Source organism: Corvus moneduloides, chromosome 1 (assembly GCF_009650955.1).
Source record: "Corvus moneduloides isolate bCorMon1 chromosome 1, bCorMon1.pri, whole genome shotgun sequence".
In the NCBI taxonomy this organism is placed as follows: domain Eukaryota; kingdom Metazoa; phylum Chordata; class Aves; order Passeriformes; family Corvidae; genus Corvus; species Corvus moneduloides.
Window position 1 is genome coordinate 100017349 of NC_045476.1, and position 23390 is coordinate 100040738.

Genomic DNA, 23390 nt, shown 5'->3' on the forward strand with positions numbered 1-23390 from the left:
TGTGCTGTTTCCCACCAAAAATATTCATAAAGCTATGCAGTGAACATGTCTGGGGACCTGGTTATGGGGAAGACTAACAAGCATCACGTTCTCCACAACTGAGATTTAACCCACATCAGATGAATTCATTGCAAACATGAGAGTGGGAGACAAGGACAGTCAGGACTATTTTTGTTGGGTTTTTATGCTGGTTTAGGATGTTTGAAACTACAGAGTTTTATTTCTGTCCTGCTTCTCACTAGAAAATAGTTGTTGTAGCAGAATGCAAAGCTCATGTTTGTAATGGAGTTTATAGTTAGTTAATTGTGGGTGGCAGGATTCCATACTGTTCTCATGTTCGCCTAATGCCTTGGTTGAGAAGCTGCTTCTGCAATCCTGCCTTTCTCCTCTGTGAGGGGAAAGGATCTCTGTTTCCTCATGTTGGGTGTTTTGGACAAATCTTCAGTCTCCTGCAGCCCGTGTGCAGCTGATCTCCAGCCTATGTGATCCAAGAGGGAACGTGTATTGCTCTACAGTGGTCGGAAAAGCCAAGTCAGGAGTTCAAAATAGGAATGTCCTCACAAATTGTTTTACTGATAACTTGTAATCTAAATGGCAACCTTTTTCTGAATTCTAGGAAATGTGTAATTGAGGGTGTTTAAGTTATGAGTATGGTGGATATTTTAACAGGGGAAGGGCTGTGTCTAGTGTGAAAAAGGCTGTTGAGACCCAGGGCAGCTTATTTTAATACTGCAAATGGGAGGGGAAGAAAAATAAAAATCCCTCTGTTCATTTGAGATAAACTGAGATCACAGAAAATGAGCAACCTTAACTATACTCCAGATTTTTTTTTCATTCTCTGAGAAGTTAAATGATACTTCATGGCATAGCACAACACTACATTTTATTAGTGAAGTACTGTAAAAATCTATTACTGAGTTCAATTCAAAACTTGCCTTTAGTATTAAAGTTAAAATGTTCTAATAAATAACTCTTCCTGTTTGCAGATAACTACTCTTATTAATCATAAGGATAAACCAAAGCGTTCAGACAAGACTCTGCAAGCAATTCAGCGAGTGGGCCAAGCCGTTAACCTGGCAGTCGGGAGATTTGTTACTGTGGGTGAAGCCATAGCCAACGAAAACCATGAGCTGAAGGAGGAAATGAGTGTTGCTTGTATCGAGGCAAGGAGAGCAGGTATGTAGTTACTCATGAAATTCTACGTGTGCCATTTTTGGCACACTATTTTTAGTGTCAGGCATAATGTAAGAACTTTATTATTTAATTGCTTAACCTTCCTCTGCTGGTTCATTCAAGGCCTGATCTGTTACCTGATTTTGTCACTTACTTAAATTACTGTCATCTTACGAATAGGGAATGGAATTGTGTGTTGGCTTTGATTTTTAGAGGATCATTTGCCACAAGGAATTACCTGACTGCTCTTTTTTTTATGATGTTACTACAGACAAAGAGCTGAGTGTTGGGAATACAACTTTACAGTTTATTGCTGCCAAGTTAAAACAGCGGAGTATTATTTGAGTGTATTGAGGTCACTGCATTCCAAATCTCAGTGTCTGAATGAAGGTCGGTGTCAACCCATATTTCATCAGGACACTCTGTAAGATGACTCACATCAGTCATCTGATGACTCCTTTCAGTAGAACGAAAATCATATTGTGCTTGCCTTTTTGCTGGATTCAGGTTTTGTTGCAAAGTTGCTGTGTGTGTGAATTGAATGTGAAGTGTGGATAATTGAGTTGCCTGCTGTCACTCTCCTTCTCCCAGAAGACTCTGTCTAGGTGAACAGGGGGTTGCATTCTCTGATGCTGTAAGGGAATATCTGTGTTGTGCTAGAAACTACTTTCCTAGATACTAAGTACTATTCCTTGCGTAATATTTCAGTGGCCCTCAGTAAATGCATGTCCTTAGATCTGCAGTGAACCCTTCAAGATGACATCTAGTAAAATGTTCCTTTTGTTGTTAGTGGGGTGAGGTTTTGTTTTTGCTTTCAAATACTTTTGAATTTTGGGAAATTCTACTTGAAGTTTTCCCAGTTTGAGCAGGTGGATGAACCTGCAAGTGTGACAGACATTCTGCTTGCTGCAGCTTCAGGGAGACAATCTCGAACTTCTGTTGTGGAGACAAATAAATGACCCTTCAACAACCCTTCAGCACTAATGTCTTGATTACTGCAGGATGGAGCAGTACTCTACTCCAAGACATGGGTTACTGTACTTAAAACTGATCTGTTAAGTTGAATAGGGGGCTTGGGTGGGTGTTTGGTTTTTATCTTTGAAATGACCTCACAGTCCTGAAAAACTTGTCTTTGCTGTCCTAACTGGTGTTACATGTCTTGCTGAATCGCTGTTCTGGCCTCAGACTTCAGGGATGCAGTTCATACTATTATTTGTGATTAAAAGGAAAAGAGGAAACTTAGAAATTGGGCATGGTGCTGTAAAAAATCCTCTGAAAATCCCTCAACAATGAGTCACAATGTCTAGAAACACGCTGATGATGAATGATTGTTCTTGTGATTTGAAGAACTGTTCTGGATAAACTTTAAACTGAAAATTCCTATTGCTCCAGTAAACTTGGCTGCAAACAGGTATGTCCTAATTTAAAATCATTCCATTTGTTATGTGAAGCATGTGTTTTCTCTTCAGAGATCCAAGTAAAATGCTGACAAGCCGACATTGCCAAAGTTCACATCGATAATCTCAGCTGCTGGAAGAGCAGTGCAGTCTGAATTTCTCTTTCTTGTTTTGCCAGTTATGCTGTGGTTAAATATTTTTTTCTCCCTATCACTGTATGCAGGAGGAGCTCAGAATGTAAAAATAGTCTGTGGTATTTTATCCCAGCAAAAGACTATAGTTCTTTTGCATTGTAAGTTTTATTTCCTGCTACGCAGTAATAGCCTCAGTCTAGAGAAGTGAAGATATGGGCTGTTTACATTTCTGTCAGCCTCACATTTACCTTGGCATGGCTCAGCTGTTCCCTGCATTTGAGATCTAACTGAAGACTTACATGGGAAATTCAGGACAGCAAACAAGTTTGCTCCTGGTTACTTGTCTGATGGAGGGCTTTTTGTGCCAGTACTACCTCTGTGGACTGTTCAGTGCTGGACAAAGTAACACAATCCTTTGAGCAGATAAATTCTTATGGATAAATGTCCTCTGAACTCAGTTTCTGAACACAGTTGCTCAAGTGCCATTTTTAATAACTTTGGTGTTCCCAAGCAAGCCAAAAAAATTTCCTGGACAATTATAGCCAAGACTATTGACTTGTATTAAAGAATCTATGTTCTGAGGGTGTAGGCAGCAGAAAGCCTTTGCTCTTTAGGGCAGAGAGTCTGGTAAAGCTGTTCATACTTCTTTTTAGCCAATAAATTAGATTGTGTCTCAGAAATGGAGATTTTGTTAGGCATAGAAGATAGATTTCAACACAAAAGGATTGAGAACATTAAGCATCTCAGTTTCTAAGAAAAGTAGGGAGTCTTTAAATCAACTGCATATCCTTCAGAGGCTTTGAAGGATGACAGATGTTGTATCTGTCTCTTGTGAAGGGTATAATCAGTGATCTGAAGTGTTTCAAACTTGTTATGACTATTTCCTTGTAATAAACCTTGTAATTTGATTGACTCAAAATAGAATCCGAAAACACCGCAGAGGGTCATGTAGCAGATTTTGCCTAACATTCTTGCACTGTGTCAATGTTTACAGTGACAGTATAGTAGTGGAATGTAACTTAAAGAAGCACATTTTAGATGCCCATCTGTGATTTTTTTTATTTTTTTTTTTTCTCTCTAAAACTAGGGCTAATTTAAAAGAGAAAAGCACATGTCAGGAATGAGTTAGTGTCATAACATTTCCAGTATTCTCTGCCAGTTGACTATGTAGCCCTAAAGGAAGACATGGAGTAAAATAAAAGCAATAAATAGCTCTCTCCTATTTTTGCCTTGGGTTTTAGTACAGAGAGGGCTAAATTAAGAAGGCTGAAAAACAGAAATTTAAATGGATAAATAAATATTACAGAATAACTGAAGTCATAAGGGCCATTTTAACTCTCAAGAATGGAGATCTTGTGCACTTCTCATTTCTTACTTCTTTTTTGTATCCTTACTTAAGGGTGTTTGACTACCCTTGCCGTGGCAAAAGTACTTTCTTACATCTTGTTCTGTGCTTCTTGTTCCATTGCCGTACGTACTGGGGTTGGTCTGTCTGTGTCTCTCCACACCTGCCCACTAGGGGGATAGATGTGGACCACAGAAAGCTCTGCCATTGGCCTTCTCTTCCTGTGGCACAACAAACTCCTTCCCTTCCACCTCTCCCCTTCTGTCACTTGCTCCACTATGTCAGCTGAGGTGCTGAGGAGCCCAGAAGTGGGCATGGTACTCCAGATACTGCCTCACGAGTGCCAAAAGGAAGGGAAGAATTATCTGCAGCCTTTCACATGCAGCTGGCCATTATTGCTGACTCCTGTTCAACTCTTTGTCTTCCAGGCCCTCCGTGTCTTTGCCCACAAAAGTTCCCTGTTGACAGCTGATCTCAGCATGTAGGGCTGAGTGGTGTTACCCTGGCCTAGATGTGGTATTACTGCCCTTGTTGGACTTCACATTTTCTATCAGATAGTTTTTTTTTTCAGCCTGTCCATCTGTCTAGCAGCCCTGCCCTCCACAGTATCAGACACTCACCCAGTTTGGTATTGTTCACACACTTGCTGAATGTGCTGAGTCATCATCCAGGGAATAGTTTTGATAACTCTTCCCAGTCCCAGAGGGACACCGCTGGACGCTGACTGCCCATTGAACTTTGTACCCATTATCAGCATCCCCAAGCCCAACAGTCAGGTTCATTTTCTACCCACCTTTTTGTTCACTTAGTCCGTATCTCTTGATGAAGTTATCAGGACACTACAGGAGATCATGTCAGAGGCTTTGCTGAAGCTGAGATGCACAGCATCCATTACTTTCTCTTTTTAAAAACAGTATCATCTCATCATAGAAGGCATTCAGATCAGTGAGGGACTATTCACCCTGGCGGGTCTGTGCTGGCTCTTCCTGATGGGCTTTTTCTGCTTCATGTGGTAATAACTTCCAAGATTATTTTAGTGATAATCCGGGAGGCTGATGTGAGGCTGACTAGCCCACAATTGCCTGATTTTTTCTTGTTAGCCGTCTTGGAGATGGATGTGACAGTTGTCTTCCTGTCATTGGAAATATCACCCAATGGTCACAATCTCTCAGCCATGATAGGAGAATTACAGTAGCACTGAACTGTTTCTCTGACATGCTCAGATGTGTTTTATGGACTGGTGTATACCCAGCTGGGTGTAGCTTTCCTAGCTCCATTTCTTCACCCTAACAGGTGTTGTTCCTCATAGCTTACTCCCAGGGCTTAATTCCTGTTCCTGTAGTTGCGGATCTACAGGCAGAGGAGGAAGCCTTGGTTCTGTTACCAGAAGTCTGGAGTTTCTAGGGCTGACTGGAGCTTTTGACAGGCAGATGTTGCAGGTCTTTCAGTGTTCCCTGATATCTCTTCGTATGACTAGCTGCTTCACCTATGACTTGATTCATCCTCAAGAAGGTGAATCCCATAGCATACGAAATGGGATAATGATGTACAACCTTTCTTGGTTACCAAATGAACTTTGCATCTGTTTTAATTGTTCTCTGTGTGTTTCTACAGCATTTTATGTTGGCACAGATATTGTGAGGTCAAAGAAATAGATTAATCTGCTGACAAAGGTGAACAATTAGAGACTGATGTGAACTGAAATGAATTGGACTGTGGAGAAGGCAATGCCCAATGCGTTTTGCTGGCAAATGATTTCCTTGCCTGACCAGAGACTTGTCGTACAGCTTCACTGGTAGTGCATCTGGCTGCCCCTCACCCTTTGAATTGTAGCTGTACTTTTATAACTCCTCTTGCTTCTGTTCATTTTCAGGCCCTTCAGCTGTGGAATTCACTGTCTCAGACCATACTAGAGTACAGTATATTGGACTGATGCCCTAATTATTTGGAGCATGCCTTTTGTGACCTAGCCTGGTCCCACCAAATGTACTGGAAGTTCCTTGCCACAATGTAATACCTATTTAGGCAGCTTAAGAACCCAAGGGATTACAATTATCAGAGAAATCTATACATAAACATTATGAAATGTGGAGCTCTGTCGTTTGAAGGGCTGTCACGCTTTCCTTGTTCTATAGTGTGTGGTATTTCTGGAGTACCAGAATAGTGCAGGTTCTTCATATGGGAGCACTGGCTTTATCAGGCTTTTGGAGTATGTTGCCTGCTTAGGTGAACTACTTTAGTTGAGGTTTTGAAGATGAGTCATAGGGAATTTGATCAAATCTCCTAGATTTCATCTTCAAGAACGATCTATAGGTCAGTTGTGGGTTGATCAGCTTGTCTTGCATGCTAACAAAAATCATGTCTCAGAGCTTGCCTGAGCTCAGTCTCCCAGCAGCCCTTCTCTGGTTATAGACTAGCAAATTGCTCTGTCTTTCGTCTGTTGTACTATTATCTGGGGTACTCTAGAAGATTTAATTGGATAGGGTCTGTGTTTCTTTCTCAGATAAAGAAATCCCTTAGCTGCATTGGATGTAGAATTTTTAACTGCCTAAAAAATAAAAGTGGTCAATTAAGCCTGTTTAACTATTTATTTAACTTAATGCAAGTTGAGTGAAAAGACAGTGATGAGCTGAAAATCAGCACTTCTTTGCCTTTTTTTCCTCTCCTGTCTCTGACAGTGCCCTGTTTAGTGGCCCTCCTTTGAATGTAAAGTGCAGTAGTCTCACTATAATGCTTCAGTCCTGGAAGTTATGAAGTTACTGTTTGGAATCTCTTTATTATTCATGCCTGGAGACTTCTACAGGAATAGGAAATCCATAAATTATGGGAATGCTGACTGAAATTTGGAAAGTGGAGGGGACTTCGTAGTTCTTTCTTTCTTGCTGCATCCCACTCTTTCAGTGGATTGATCCTGCAAGTGTGGCCACTGGTTTGACTTTTGCTATCAAAATCAGAAAAACGCCACCCATTAATGTTTTCTCCCTCCCCACTCCCCAACTCCACCCATCACTCCCCCCCTCAGATATCTGTAGATTACTTTAAGAAAATTAGTGTATGGTACAGATGGAAGAATAAGGTATAAGTGAAGAATAATCCACATTTAAATATGGAGAGGGTGCCACCAACAGTCAGTCGAAGGAAGTGAAATGAAATAAAGAGTTGTAGGTAGCTCTGAAATTGTCTTATCCCTCAGAGGTAAAAGTTACTTTCTTCTAAGTATGGAAAGTTACTTTATTTTTGTTTTTTCTTCTAGGTGAAACAATTGCACAGCTTACAGATGTGGCAAGCTTGGATCATCCTGAATCTGATAGCCACATTACAATCTTTACGGACAAAACGGGTGTGGTAAAAGCTGCAAGATTGTTGCTTTCTTCTGTCACAAAGGTGCTGGTGTTAGCAGACAGGATTGTTATTAAGCAGATTATAACTTCCAGAAACAAGGTATTTGTGCTTCTTCTCTGTTTTGTTTAACTGATACCTGCAGTCAGTGCAAAAGAGTGATGGTAAATGATGTGATATTTTCATTGTCTCTCTGAAGGAATTGTAAAATAAAGAGATAAAAATGAATGCACATCTTGCACATGTTTACCTACCAGGTATCTGAAAGGGGATGTCTCTAAGTCAGTAGGATTAAAATAATACTCAGTGACTCTGTGTTTTATGTCACCTGTATTGCTTTATTCACTAAGTATGCTGGAGAAGATGCTGTGTTACTGCTTATTTAACTTTAAATTTGCTGTGAGGTGAAAAATGTGTCTGTTGGTAAAATGGTCAATAAAAGCTTCTACTTGCTAATGACAGGATGTTTGTACTGTCAGGATCGAGACAAGAAGAGCATTATGGCATCTAAGCAAAAAGCTGTGAGGAATGCACATAAAATTCTGTGCTAGTGAAGTGAGGCTTACAGACTAAAAGGTTTCTGTGCAGTTTAATTTAGGTCTTGAAACTTAGCATGAAACTCCTTGGTTGGTTTAAATAATGTATGAAGGCCCATTTAACCTCAAATGTAATCTATTTCATGCAGTGCAGACTTCACTGTCTTGCCTGTAGGATACCCTTCCATTTTTTTCTTCACAATGTGCTAAAACAAAAATAGAAAAATCTCATTTTTGAAAAATGATAACCTGATAAGGCCTGGGATTTTCCATTAGTTTTGAACTGGTAATCCAGAGCAGTGCCCCTCTTTCCACTTTTGACTCCTCATGCTGTCTCTATTCCTTTGTCCCAGTTTACTTTCCAGACTGACTGGTCTCTATTTTGCAGTGCCTAGATCCAAGACAGTTCAGTCCAGGATTCAAAACCAGTGAAATTACCTGCTTCTCTCTGACTTGAGACTTGGCAGCACTGATCTGCTGTCTTTGTGCTCATTTCTTCTCCCAGTGGTTGATTCAGGTGGCAGCAGTTTTATCAATAACAGTTTGCTGAAGTTACTTGCAGCTTTGGTCTTCTTTTGTACTTTGTGGTGCGTTTAATACCTTCTGCTGCTTTTCTGCTGTTGTCTGCAGCCATGCAGTAATCCTAATTAATTTACTTTTCCAAAAGTGGCGTGTGGTACCACAGATTTAGGCTATGGAGCAACTGTGCAAATGCATGCATCATGAACGGATAAGGAGGGATATGCTCTTACAGGTGCAGGCTAGGCTTCTGATAATTTTAAACATGTATGAAAATGTCATCGTATATACACTGATGTGAATATAGTAAGCATAAGTGCAGCATTTAATTTTGAAAGCATTTCAAGCAATCTCATAGTCCGGAGTAAGTATATCTGACTCTGACTGCCATAGACACAGAATCATAGAATATCCTGAGTTTGAGGGCACCCATGAGGATCATCAAACTCCAGCTCCTGGCCCTGCACAGGATACCTCAAGAGTCACACCATGTGCCTGAGAGCGTTGTCCCAGCACTTCTTGAACTCTGTCAGGCTGTCGCTGTGAGACTGCCCTGGGGAGTCTGTTCCAGTGCCTGAACACCCTCTGGGTGAAGAACCTTTTCCTGATATCCAACCTAAACCTACCCTGACACAACTTCAGGCCATTCCCTCAGGTCCCGTCACTGGTCACCACAGAGAAGAGATCAGTGCCTGCCCCTCCTCTCCCCCTCACAAGGAAGTTGTAACTGCAGTGAAGTCTCCCCTCAGTCCCCTTTTTTCCCCTCCCTTGCCCTGCTGTCAGTGCTGTGCCTGATGCACCTCAGGACACAGCTAGTCTTTGTGGTCTCTTGGGTTTTACTGCATTCTCCTTTCTGTGCATACTGCACATGTTTGGGAAAGTCTGCTTCCATCTGTGGTATCAGTAGAGCGATTCACATCTCTAGGACAGATTAAACAAATTATGGTGTCTTAAGCAGGCCTAATATTTATATATACCCTAATTTTTATAGAGTACACTCCTGAAGAGTGTGTCAGACACCGCTATGATGGATAGCAAAAATAGTTCTTTCTGTAGGAAATGTTGTGGTAGAGGGATAATATGGGCAGGGACTTAAGAAGTGCACACAAATACACTGAGACAGCATAGTGTAATGTGGCAAAGGGGATGGAAAGGTAGGAAGAGGATCATCAGTACTGCCAGCTGGAGAAGATTCTGGCTTCTTGAAATGGGTAACTGTTCCAGAAGATCTCAGCTCCATTTTTATCTTAGAGACTGAATCCCAAATACTAAACTTCTATTGCCTTTTTTTTTTTTTTTGCTGCCTCTTTCTGAACATCTTTATTTTCATTGTCATTATCTTCCTCATGTGAATAAAGAGTCAATCAAGGGCAAAGGTTAAAAAACAGATGAGCGGTTGGACATCCAATCCCTCAGACAGATGAGGGAAGTGACTGAGGTCTTCCAGAGTGGTGATCTATACCAGAATCCAGCCTCTGGCTGATGATTCCCAGTGATCCAGATTCCTGCTTCCAAATCCTCTGCACCATATATGCTGTCCTTGTGTTCTTGGATTGCATACATTTTCTTCTGTCCCTGCGCACGTCTTTCCTACCTTACAACATGAGTTTCATTGTCCATCAGACTTAGTCACTGCATCAGTGAGCTTAAGGTTTTGCTCCACTCACTGTCACCAGTCAGGTTAGGAGAGCCAGAACAATGAGCAGGGAAGTGAGAGATAGTGGAGGAGTTGCTGCACTGTTTGTTTTGGATCAAAATATAGATGTGCCCTGAAGTGATGTCAGCCTACGACTGCTGTCTGCAAGGCGACATTTATCCTGCAGCAGTAGCTGTGCAGTATCTAGTGCTAACTTAGATATTAATAAGAACTTACAGCCTTGGGTTTTTCACGTGTTTTTAACCTTTTAAATAAAATTGTACGTTTTCATTACTATCTGCATGTTTCTTGTTGAAGTTTTAAAATGAAAAATTATGAAGACATCACAGGTATTTTGCATTGGAACAGCTTCTTGAATAAGCTTTAGATAAATTTAGATCTGTCTGTACAGTTTCTTGGAATGTCAGCTTTGCCTGGGGTGTCTAGAATTATTCAATGTAATGGAAAGGCATATGCTTTCACTGAAATTTTTATTTGACAAGAAATTTGTAATGAGAGAAACACAGAAAACTTTAACAGAGTTGTTTGAAAGCAAGGTCATACTCATAAAGTGCTACACTTGCTTAAACCAAGAATGGTTGAGCATAATTAATAGGGTTTTTTATCTATTCTTAGAAGAGAAAGTGGAACCTTAGCTTGTATGTTTTCCTCTTTTATCCACATTAACTTTTCTACACCTTCACTTTCCCAGTCCTGTGGTTCTCTCCTTCTTCCACTCTCTTACTGCTGTTTTCACATATTTGTGCATCTTCCTTCCAAGTCCTTCATACTCCAGCCTTTCTCATGCATCAACATCCCAGTCAGGAAAGTCCTTGTTTCTACAGCCTTTGTGGAACTGGCTGCCCAACATAATATACTCAGGCAGATGCTGCAGTCTAATATTGCTTGATAAACAGTCAGTTCCACAGCAGTCACAGGGTTTAGTGGAACATTTGCTTTACTTAGTTTACAACTGAGATTGAACAGCTGCTCTATCACAAACAAATGGGTGCTTCTAGGAGAGTTTGCCAAGGTTGCTGGGAAGGGGGAGTTTGTCATAATCAGGTGTGTACACTGCTTTTGTAGTTGAGGGGAAGGTATTTTTGGCATAGAAAAGGAAAAATAAGTTGAAGTTTCTCCCTTTCAAATACAGTCTGTTAAATTTTCATGTGGTGTCTTATCTCCAGTCTGAACGACAATAAAGAACTGCTTTTAGTGTTTTCCCTTCTGAAGACATTTAGTGGATTTGAAAGATCCCTTTGAGATTAGCAAGTATATGTCTAACCTGAAAAAAGCAGATGTTAATCTCTGTTATAGTCCATAATGTAGTGACTTCACAGGATACCTTCAGTAATCAGTAATTTATAAGCTCTATGATAGTATTTGCTGAATGTTTTAAAAAATGCTGACTTTACATGCTTTAATGTATCTTGAGTAAGAGTTTGATACAACTTGCGTATATTTAGTTCTTTGTTTTATATGCAACTAATAAAAATCTCCAGTGTTAGAGTAGGTTGTTATGGGAAGTATAAAACTGTGTATTAACTTATTTCTAACTTTTGTGTTTAGTTTTGTTTAATTCTTTTGCCTTTTTTTTTAATGTACAGAGCCACTGAAACACCTGTCTGCACAACAGTGATTTTAGACTTTAAAAGTTATGCGTCTGAAATAGAGTTACAACACAGGGATATAACACAGGAATATGATCTGCACTTGTTACTGCCATATTAAATTTAAAACCACATTTTTTCCTGAATCTGGAAACTGAATTCATTAATATTGTTACTCTTAATACTGTAAGGAGCAAGGAAAGTGTTTTTTGAGTGCTGACAACAAATGACTCATTTTGAATGAAGCATGATAATTTACATTTGATTTCCAGCTGTTACTAATACTTAAATACTAACAAAATATATACATTTTAAATGACACAACTTAGAAGCATCTGTAAATAATAGTACTCCTAGTTCAATGATAATGGGTTTTTTTAGCATCTTGATAATCTACAGTATTTTCTCCTATCTTGCAGGTTCTTGCAACAATGGAACAACTAGAAAAAGTCAGTAGTTTCCAGGAGTTTGTACAAATATTCAGCCAGTTTGGAAATGAAATGGTGGAGTTTGCCCATTTAACTGGAGATCGGCAAAATGTAAGTATTAATAAAAGGTTGTGAGAGATGTTGCACAGTATCATCTTCATCTTATTATCAGGAAGATACAGGTTTTTCTGGGATGATAAAAGAAAACAAAACAGTTGCTGGTATCCTGTCTCTGGAACCTACCCTCTCCTTGCTCCACCCAAAACACATCTTTTGGTCTTAAAGCTCAGCCTGAGAAATATCTCTGCATTATTTGACCTGACCTTCCAGAAGCCTGGGTGTGTGTTATTTGCATTCTTCTTTGGCTTCAGTCACTGTCTTTTGGCTCTAACTTTTCTGGCTCGTTACTCTAGTAGAGAGTTTGTCTATTGTTACTTGACAGAACTATTTGATGTTTGCACATAGTGAAAGGACTTCATTGTTTCAGAAAACTCCAAACATGAAATCTTTAGATTCTAATAAAGCATCTGCTTGGTGGCTTGTTAGCGTTTGATTTTTTATTACTATTATTATGGAATATTTTTCTAGGTTTTGGTCGAAACCTTCTTATGTTCTTATTATGAGTTTTAGTTCTCACATGCAGCTACGATTTCAAAGCCTGTCATTCATACCAAAAGCTTTTTTTCCTGCTACTTCCATGTATATTAAAGGATTTGCTGAGGTTTAAGACTTCTGCTGTGAACTCTAGTTGCTTTCCCTTGATAATCCAGTCCTCTGTTCAGAGGTAAACCAGGATTCGATATAAATATACAGAGTCTCTAATATCTAGCAAAACTCAGAATTCAGTTTGTATAAACAAATTGGCCAACATCCTGTGTTTCCTTTTACTGTTGATGTGTGTGTGCCTGGTGTCAAAGAACCATTACTGGGAAAGCTACTTAAAATTAAAGGAAATACCTGCTTGAAAGTGAACTCTCCTTGTTTTTCCCTGAAGTATTTTTTCCTGAAGCAGTTGTTCCTGTGAAAGGGAAACATGCCTTATTAGGAAGTGGTACTCTTTTCAACTATTTTGGATTTTCAGTGTTAAGTGGTCTTTTGCTCTCCCTTCCTTGCCTACTTGACTCCTTTGGAAAGAGTGCTACATTGCCACTTTTTCAATTGTCTCAGGACTTTCTTGATACACTCAGTTTACAGTGTGTAGGCTGCTATGTGGCACTACTAGTTTTATGGGGAGGAAACATCCCTCATAGGATTTTTAAGTATGCCGTAAATTCTTGAGTGCCATCAGATTTATCAGAGTGTAATGTCAGAATTTCAGAAATTAACTGTTTTCTTGTGCAGTTGTTTTGTTGGCTTGGGGTTTTTTTAATGTGATTTTGATCTTAAAGATTTTCTGTAGTTGCTAAATACAAACATTATAAAAATGTCAAAGCAGCCTGCTGACGTGATTTATCTGTGTGTTTTTGTTAATCTAGGGTATATTAGGATTAATTACATCCTGTAAACCTTCAGATGGTCCCATTCAGTTGCCTGTTTAACACTCAGATAGCACTCAGCTGTCTTTGGGAGCAGTGAGAAGATCATAGTTGTAGCTTTCTAAGTTCTTCCCGTTGTTAGACCGCCTTGCATGTTGAGGGATTCTCTGCACTCTTCCTCTTTTGATGAACTTTGCTGGGGGTATAGTTCAGTTTTCCCTGGAAAGTTCTTCATAAGTTTCTGTACTCAAAGCAGAGAAATACAGAGGAATTGCTTTTTCAGCCTGTTAAGGCTTTCTTTATTACTGGTATGTAGCAAATATAACACTCAAGTAGAAAAAAAATTTAGTTTACATTTCCTCCACTGCAGTACAATGAAAAGCAGGTGTTCTCTGTCTCTACCTTACCCTCCCCTCCATTTCAGAAAATATTTCTTGTCGGCTGTTCTTTTCACCTCATTTTTCTGTTTTATGAATAATGCTCTATGATAAAGGTATCAAAATTAGCAACAGTTTACATAACATGCTCTGTATCTCGGAGATCTTCCTTCTTTGAAATCTGAATTGAATAGAGCCAAGAATAAATGCATAAACTAAAATCTTTCTGAAAAGTAAGTTCTAGATCATGAGTTAGGCTGAAAATAGCAGTTGTCAGAAATTAGGAAGCTTTCTCACAACCCATTCACCTGCAAGAGAGTTTCCTTTTTCTGGTCTCACAAGCAGTTAATATTTTAGATACTGTGTAATATTTGGGTCTGGGTTTTTTTTTTTCCTTTTGGTGTTTAGGATTTGAAGGATGAGAAGAAAAAGGCTAGAATGGCTGCATCTAGGGCTGTTCTTGAGAAGTGCACTATGATGCTCCTGACTGCTTCAAAGGTGAGTATGTGCACCCCTACACAACTTGGCTAAATCACAAAGCATGACATCTGCCAGGAGAGCTGACTCTCCTCTCTCAGCCCCACTTTAGAGTTCATGCTGAAGAAGGGTGTAAGTGTAAAGAATAAGGAAAGAAGATCTTTATATTCTGAGTAATGGTGTGAATTCTACTTAACAGCAGTTTAACTGAAAGAATTCACCATATTCTAACACATTCTTTAGACTTGCCTTAGCAGGAAGCATTCATTTCAATATACTGCATATACTCTTTCATAATAGTTACTTTACTTTCTTTAAAAAGACTTGTCTGAGGCACCCAGACTGTGAATCTGCTCGTATTAACAAAGATGGAGTTTTTCATCGGATGAGACTAGCTTTGGAACAGGTAATAGAAATTGTAACTGACTCTAGACCAAATGGAGAAAATGAAATGGCCCCCATCAGCATATATTCTGGCATCAAAGAATTCAAGGTAAGAGTAGAAATAGTACTGTTTTCTACAGCCAATAAAGTCCCTCTTAACTAGGATTTTGGAAAAAAAAAGTGGGTTTAGATTTGAAATCACAGAGCTGCATCTCTTCAGCAGCGTTGACTTAAATAACTGTTCCAAAACGTTACAGAATCTGACAAGAGGTGACTATAATTTAATTTAATAGTCATTGCCAAAATGCACCTCCTGATACTTGCCATCTCCTTCTGAATCAGCATGCATTCAGAACTCTAACGTTTTGTTGAGGTGATGCCTTGACGTTGAATAAACTGAAGTATCAGGTTCTGATTAGACCTTCAATAAAATAGTTGTTGTTTGAGAATTCTTGCTTTGTAATTGTTAGTGTTTTTAAAACTGCATGCAAAAATATGCACACAAACATTTAAAAGAGCAAACCTTCATTCAAAAGAAATGTTCTGAATTGAAATTGTATCCTGTAGCTCAGTTGACTTTTTTCCTCATAAAGGCTTCTCTAAATTTCATACTCCATTAAGAACAGTTAATCAGCAACCATGGCTTACTGCTTTTGAGCCTGTCACTTTGATTCAATTTATTTGTTTATCTATTTCCCCCCTTTAAATTTCCACTGAAATTTTCTGAGAATGCCCCAAAGTATTAAATTTGCTACGTACACATTTTTAGAAAACTGCTCAAAATGGATTATATGGATGTGGAAGGATCAAACAAAATTGGAAAACTTATTTAATTTCTGAACCTTACTGAACTTAGAAACTTTTTATTGACAGCAATAGAACAATGATGTTTAGCAATAGAACAATCTGCTGTTACTCCTGATAAGGGGGGAGTAACCTACTGATTTCATTATCACTTTAAAAAAAAAGGTCCCGTACTGCCGGTCTGGACACAAGCAAATTGTTGATTACTTGGAAAATAAGAGAATAATTTTAAAAAGCACTAAGGAGAAAAACAAAATGTAAAATGATGGATCTGCTTTCTGCATTTGTGTCACAACCAAATCATATAAATTCTCAAGGAACTGATGTGCTTCTTTTTCAGAACAAGGTGGAAGGTCTCCGTGAGAATCTTTATTTTCTCTCAAAAGAGAACCTTTCAACAATGCTGGAGGTTATCCTGGAACATACAGAAGACTTCACAGACTCTGCCTATACCAGTCATGAGCACAGAGAACACATTTTGGAGCTGTCTAAACAGGCTAAAATGGAGCTAGAGCAGCTGGTTTCAGTGTGGATGCAAGCTGTAAGAGCTTTTTAGCAAAGTAAATCTTTTCACCTCTACTTTGAAAAGAAATTTTTAATGCAGTCTTTCTTCTGGTCTAGGAAGAGAGAACTGAGTGTATTCCTCACAGTGGGAGCTGATCAAGGAAGCTACAGTTTGTTCTGTGCTTCTGCAGCTTCCATATGTTCTGTCCTTCCCCTACCCCAGTGGTATTGTTTCATTGATTCTCTGATGGCTAAATTAGGCTGCTGATGGTAGTAGACTAATTTTAATGAAGATGTGAGTGGAAACAAGGCAGTTAACAGAAGTATCATTGCACAGTCTTAAACAGTGAGGTCTTCTGGTGGAGTAGTTCAGAGAATTCAATTGTCTTGATCCCATAGCAGGGACCACAGATTTGTTTCTTGTTTTCAACGGGATATTGAAAACAGTTAAACTGTTGGAAAGGGAAGCATTCTGAAAAATTGACTGTTTTTTGAATATTATGGAGAAGGAGAGAAACAATAAGACCAGGCTATTTTTGTTTGTCCTTTTTTATGTTATTTAAATGATGGTAGCTTTTAGAGAAGAAGCATATTAAGCCTGCCTCTGTCATTTGTCTTACTTTTTCCTTGAAAATGATAGAAGATACATGCAACAGGGGAAGTGAAAGCAGAGATGGAAAATGCTGATTCTGGTTTTGATGCCGACTTGCTTTCAGTCTTGCTCCTGGGGAGATGTATAGCACAAAATCTTATCAACACTCTGAAATACGGCAGATGTGTCCTAGTATAGGATATTTACTTAACTGAGTGTATTTCTTATGAGAAAGCATTTTTGTTCCTTTTCCCCCTCTTTGAATCAGGTACTGCAGTCAGGTGTTTTTAATGCAGTAGTGCAGTTTGAAGGGCATATAAATCTTCCTGATAACACAGAATATTGTTACAACAAACAAGACACATATAGAATATTAATTGCATAGACTCCCTTTAGCTGTAGGAAAACTAAACCTTAGCTTGTGTTAGTTTGGTGTTGGTGGTTAGCCCTCATAGGCAGCTGGGTAAACACTGCTCAGCAATAACTAACACCATGTTGTCAGCACTGCTTTTATCACAAATCCAAAGCAGCAGTATGCCAGATTTATAAAGAAAATGAATTCTATCCCAGCCAAAACCAGGACACTTGCGTATTTCCAAGCTCTATTACTGGTGGAAAATAATCACCTCTAAATAATTTACAGGCTACATTTCAAGTGGTAGAAATGAGAGCCTAGTACAAGATTATGCATATATATGATCTGTGAAAATACTTCCGTGTGCACATGCGTGCTTATGCATTAAGTATTTTCATTAATAAATAACCCAGCCTAGCTGTGACTAAAGACATAGCAGCAGATAAAATAGTAACAGCTCAGTGAGGTGGATTTTTGATTGCAGCTCAACAGCTTCATTGCAAGGTGAATGTTCTGAAGAACAATTCCATAATTCAGTTTGTTTGGTATAACATTTTAGGTACCACTTTATTTTTAAAGGATGTTTATATATATAAAAAAAAAAGCCTTAAGTGCTTGTTTTACTTTAGGATGGTCAGGCAGAAGATTTCTGGCAGTTGTCAAGCTGAAGGAAACCCTTTTCCTGAAAAAAGTTCAGTGAGGTGTAGAAATAAATTCCTGTTGAACAGAAGCAGTCAATTAGATTGCATCGCTATTGGTTTTAGATTTAATTTGGTGATAAATGTTTCTATAAAAGAATTTTTCAAGTAGAATATACACAGGCTGCTCAAGTGAAAGCATTTCATCTGGAAAGAAAAGGCTGTCTTCTAAAGCTTTTTGGGCTAATGACACATGATGTGAATGCATGTGTGGGGTTTGCTGGGTTATTTGTGTAATGTCTTGTTGGTTTCTTTCTTTGGTTTGTAGCAAAACCAAAAGACAAAGGATCTCATGGAAGACTTGGAAGTAGCCATTTTAAAAACATGCCAGTGCATGAATGAACTTAAAAGAGAGGTAAGTGCAGCTTAAGCAAGATTACCTGAACAACAGTTTGAATTTCTCACTTTTCATACGTGAAGTTGTAAAATGGGATCCTGTGCCCAAGAAGACGAAAGTCTATTTGTAGACAAGAGTAACCATATCAGAATTACATCAAGGAGCTAGTATCGTCTTTGTCCTTACTGATTAGAAATCTGCTAGATGCATAGGCTCATTGCTAACCCACAAAAAAGAAGTGTTTGGAAGTAAGTACTATGTATGTAATTGTTAATTTGGAAGTATGTAATCATTAATTTAAATGTAAAGGCAAACTTCCCTTGGGGATGCATACATCACTGTTTGTAAATACATTTTCTTGTAGTGCGTGCCCAAATTAATAAATTACATTTGTAGTTTATTTGTACTTAACCTGTCCTATTGATTTCCTTAGCAGAAATATGCCATGACAGTGCCTTATACTCAGGATTTTCTTCACAGCAGTTGGCAGCTGTGTTTGTGTCTGTGGTAAATCATTATTCTTTTCCTAAGTGCAAGTATGCTGAGCTCAGCTTGCATACACACATGGAATAGCTGCCTCATTTGATACATGGGATGGACTGCACTTGCTGCTCAGGGTATTCACCCTTCCTATTAAGGATAGCATTGCTGCCTTGTCTGTCCCACAGAATTGAAGCAAATACAGAATCTGATTTCTGGCAGCTTCCTGAATATTTGCACATTACTCAGCTATCTTTTCAACTGCTTCAAAGTGCTGTTCTTTTAAACAGATGGAAAATGAAGATTAAGAACAGTGAGAGTTTCAACGCAGAGCAGTGCAAAGATGTTAAAGAAGTGTGGTGAACTCGCTTAGGCTGAGCTGTCAGCTGCTGTAACTGGAAAACCTCAACTGCTCAAAAAATCATGCTCCTCTTTTTTACCATGGGAAAATGAGAAATTTTGTCTTCTGGACTGTAGTTCTTGCAGCTGTCCTGAAGATTTGAACAGTGCTTTCAATCTGTTTCAGTTCAGTTGCACTTCTGCTTTCAGGCAGAGTGTTCGGCTCCAGAAAGTGGAGGATACACAGTTTATGGACCTTGATTATGTGCTGGTTTGTAATTTGGTCACCATTATGTAGGAAATGAGTAGCAGAGCTTTTCCAAAGTGGCATTCAGCTGCTTTAACTGTAAGATTATCCCTTTTGAGTAGCATTGTCTCCAGGTGCTGAATGAGGTGGAGGAGTTCCCAGTCAAATTAGGATGTAACTATGTAATTGCGTAGACCATAAAGCCACAGGGGGCTGGAATATGGTGTGTGAAAGAAAGGATTCACTTTCTTAGAAGTAAGTTCAGAGAATTATGTCGTTTTTGTTGTTCTCTGTGTAGTGATTGAATTGATCCCAGAGTGGCCATGCCTTCTGTACATGGCTGAGGGCTGTCCTGTCAGTCTGACTTGGGGGGCTGCAGTGTACCAGTCAGCAACCAGGATTTCTACTGGTAAAATTCAGATATGGTGACTCTAATTAAAATTTTTTTGAGAGCCTGAGTGACTGAGAACAAAAGACAGCCTTGTTGAAGTAGTTCTCACCTATCTGTCCTTTCATAGAAGAAACAAAAGTTATATTCCTTTCCTGCTAATGATCAGAGACAGCATTAAGTAGAAGTATATTTCTGTTTTGGATCAGGATGAAAAGAATCTCTAATGAAAAGGTAATCTCTGTGTAGTCTACATATAAATGAGGATTGCCAGTTCCTGCTCCAACATTACAAGCCTTTCAGATATCCTTTCTTCAGAGCTGACTTCATTTCTGGGATTAGTGATTTGTGCTAATATTTAATGCCATGTGAGCAACATTATATAAATAGTTTGTAAAGGTTGTCATAGCTGGTTTTTCCCCCTCAAAAACAATTGCAACAAATTTTGAGGCAATAATTCAGTTGTCTTGTCTTTTGTGAAATTAAAAAACGAATCCAGAAGAACAGGAAGTACTGCCAGAGGACAGGAGTAAAAATGGAGTCCAGTGGAATAAAAACCCCAACATACCATTCCAGTAAACACTCTTCTCTACAGAGTCAGTTCCAAGCTCATTGCATTCGTAAGAGCTGGAAAAATACTTTCTCTTGAACACTTAAGTTTGTTCTGTGGTCAGTGTATTTCTAGCAAAGTGAGTGCAGTATTACAAGACTCGTAATAGTCTTATGAGCATACTCTGCTGTTTCTAAAGAGGTTGCTATTTTGGTTTTACCAATGTTCTTAAGATGGGGCTGATTGCAGGGTGCAGGTAAACCTACTGACTAGTTACTAGAACTAGCGTCAGCTGTCACTGGTAGCTGTTGGCAACCAGAGCCCTTCACAGCACAATGTCTGAGTGTGTGCCTGCATTTAGGGGTGTGTTTAAACAAGAAACTTCTCCTTGCTTATTGGGAGTGTAGGGAGACTGTTTGAGACTTCTTCAAGACCCATCTCCTTGTAGAAAAGGTGCATTTTACCTTCCTAAGGCTGTGTCACAAGCCAACTATATTCAAGCTTTTCTTTGCATCACTGATAATTCTAATTTCTAATATATTATAAATTCAGATTTGTGTGGCTTCAGTCTGATTCACACAGTTTAATGTGTGTTCTTAACAAGAAGTGGAGTGGCCATTGTGCTTTGCTTATGCTGAACTTGGTGACCCACAGATTCATGCACCTGGTTTTTCCCCAGCTGTAACATAATCAGAAAGCAGTGGTGTGATAATTCATGGCTTCGTTTTACCCAGCTGCTCTTTTGTTTCTCCCCATATTTGGTTGTGGAGTTGATTTTTCTTGTTTGTGGGGGCTTTTTGCCTTTTTTTTTTTTTATATTGTAGTGGATTTTATCTTTATACTTTGAATAATAATTGAAGAAATAAAACCCCAGATGATAAGCAAGCTCTATGTGAGCTTTCATGGCAGTAAACTTTTTGCATCTTGAAAAATCAGTCTGTCTGTTAAGCTTGTTTGACTTGGTACTGGATAGATTTTTTTTTTTCCTTCTATGGTTTATCTCTCCTTCTTTTAATGCTATTCAAGGTCCACAGTGCAGCAACATCTCTGGCAGCAGATCTTCTAAAATACCATACAGATCATATGGTTCTCAAAGCATTAAAAATCACAGGAGTAGAAGGAAATCTTGAAGCTGTAGCAGAATATACTTGCAAGCTATCAGAGCAGAAAGAACAGCTTGTTGAGGTGAGTTCACAGCTGCTTTTATTGTGTACGACACTTAGAACATGAGTGGCTGGATTTGCATAAATCTGTTCTTTAGGAAGGCTTTGGTCTGTGGCTTTGTAATTTTATTTTATTTTCCATGTATGCTGTTGAATTTTGTATTGTTCTTGGCAGGGTCTGAGCCAGAGGTGTCACTGTGGCATGCAGGCGTTGTAGAAAGGATATACATTTGTGCCCAATTCTCCTCATGGATCTAGACTCAATCTGTATGTAGACATTTGGCCTAAAACATGACTAAAAAAGTAATGAGTAAAAAGTCTCTAGATCCAAGAAGAGACGATAACCCTTCTCTTTCAAGTAGCAGCATCCAGCAGTAGCTGGAGATAGACAGTTAAGTTTCTTAATGCAGTGAGTTTGATTTTTTGAAGACCAGTCAGGAGGGCCACTGAAAATCTTTCTCCTTTGTGAGAAGCAGTGTGGGGGGATGTCAGCCACGTGCACCTTGTTGCTGTCTTGTCTCACAGACAAGCAGAGGTACCTATGCCAGCAGGAGACATACAAAGATAGATCACGTGAAACATGGTGATGCCAGCAGCTGTACTTGCATGGTGTCCAATACTCATTTCTAAAAAATTACGAGATATAGGGCTCGAGGATTCCTCCCAGAAGTGTGAATATTCAGAAGCAACACCCTTGAACTTCCAGGATTGGAAGAACAATGCTTTGAGTTTTTAATTTCAGCTTTAATGTCCCCTTGATCTGTGACTGTTTCGTGTTCCAGTGAGACACTAATTTTTTTTCAGGCATAACCACGAGGTTGAATAGTGCTTGCATGTGAGACCTTACAGCATTTCTGATGGTGGACAGTGCAATAAGTTTCATATGTGCTGTCTCTGTCTTACAAATTCCTTTTGATGTGAAAACTTCCATGTTCCTTCTCGACCCAAGGTTCACTCTTAATATTACTAAAAAAACAAAAAAAAAAAAAAAAAAGGAAGCAGTATTACTTCCCTAAACTAATTAAACTAATTTGACACTGATTTGCTCAAAGATAATTCAGTCCCCTGGACGATGAAAGCCTAAATTTTCCACATGTTTGCTAATTGCTGAATAAGCCTGTTCTGGTGAAGTTACTTACGCTACAATTTTCCCAAGTTCTCTATGTGTTTGTTAACTTTCAGTTTTATTCAGTCCTAAATATGTGAAATTGTTTTTGTTTTACTTTAATTTATTTATTCAGATTTTTCTTTCTCTCGGTGATTTTCCATCCCTTCCAAGTCAGGATTTAGCCCCATTTTTATTGTTAATTCTCCCTGAGAAACACCCAGCTGTGCAGTCCCCAGTACATTTCTTAAAGGACTGTCAATAACTTTGTGTTTGTTTGTGTGTATTTTTGTATGTACACCTTTTCTCACTAATAATAAAAGCACATTTTTTATGATTCTTTTATTATTTTTTAAAATAATTCAGATGTGTCGCTTATTGAGGCATGTTTCTGGAACTGAGCCCCTTGAGATTACTTGCATACATGCAGAAGATACCTTTCAGGTCACTGGCCCACAGGTATGTCCAGCTTCTAACTGGCCTCTTCTAGTACACATAAATCAATAAAAATTACTTGTGTGAATTTTTAGGAGACCTAATAATGACTTGTTCAAAGCATTCATTTCTAAGAAGGAATTATGTACTAATGCTGGGTGGTAGCTAAAAGAGCTCAAGAGAAAGATCATCAAGCCTGCAAATGTCAGATGAATACACTACTAAGACATAATGGTAGCAGTTTAATTTTGTGTTTTGCTTATGGAGGCATTTGTGAATTCATGTGGAACACTATGTACTAGGACTTGCAATAGCAAATGCTTTGTTCTTTGTCCAGATAATTTCTGCTGCAGAAACCCTGGCATTACATCCATCTAGCAAGATTGCAAAAGAAAATCTTGAGGTGTTCTGCGAGGCCTGGGAGTCTCAACTGAGTGACATGTCTTTGTTGTTAAGAGAAATCAATGATGTGTTTGAAGGACGAAGAGGTAAGAATGCTGTGTAGAAACAGAAAAATTTAAATTCAAGTCTAAGAATTTTAAGTGTGATTCAGGAAATTCTGC

General features: G+C 38.8%; 1 protein-coding gene across 2 annotated transcripts in view; it reads left to right on the plus strand.

The window, feature by feature from the left end:
• Positions 1 to 23390, plus strand: part of CTNNAL1 (catenin alpha like 1) — a 57475-nt gene that overhangs the window by 20457 nt on the left and 13628 nt on the right. For both annotated transcript variants that reach the window (XM_032119849.1, XM_032119860.1), the window contains exons 2-11: positions 987 to 1176; positions 7303 to 7490; positions 12109 to 12228; positions 14378 to 14467; positions 14769 to 14939; positions 15975 to 16175; positions 18052 to 18138; positions 21151 to 21309; positions 22759 to 22851; positions 23165 to 23315. In XM_032119849.1, coding sequence (XP_031975740.1) covers positions 987 to 1176; positions 7303 to 7490; positions 12109 to 12228; positions 14378 to 14467; positions 14769 to 14939; positions 15975 to 16175; positions 18052 to 18138; positions 21151 to 21309; positions 22759 to 22851; positions 23165 to 23315 — 1450 coding nt within the window. The remainder of the gene's footprint in view (positions 1 to 986; positions 1177 to 7302; positions 7491 to 12108; positions 12229 to 14377; positions 14468 to 14768; positions 14940 to 15974; positions 16176 to 18051; positions 18139 to 21150; positions 21310 to 22758; positions 22852 to 23164; positions 23316 to 23390) is intronic.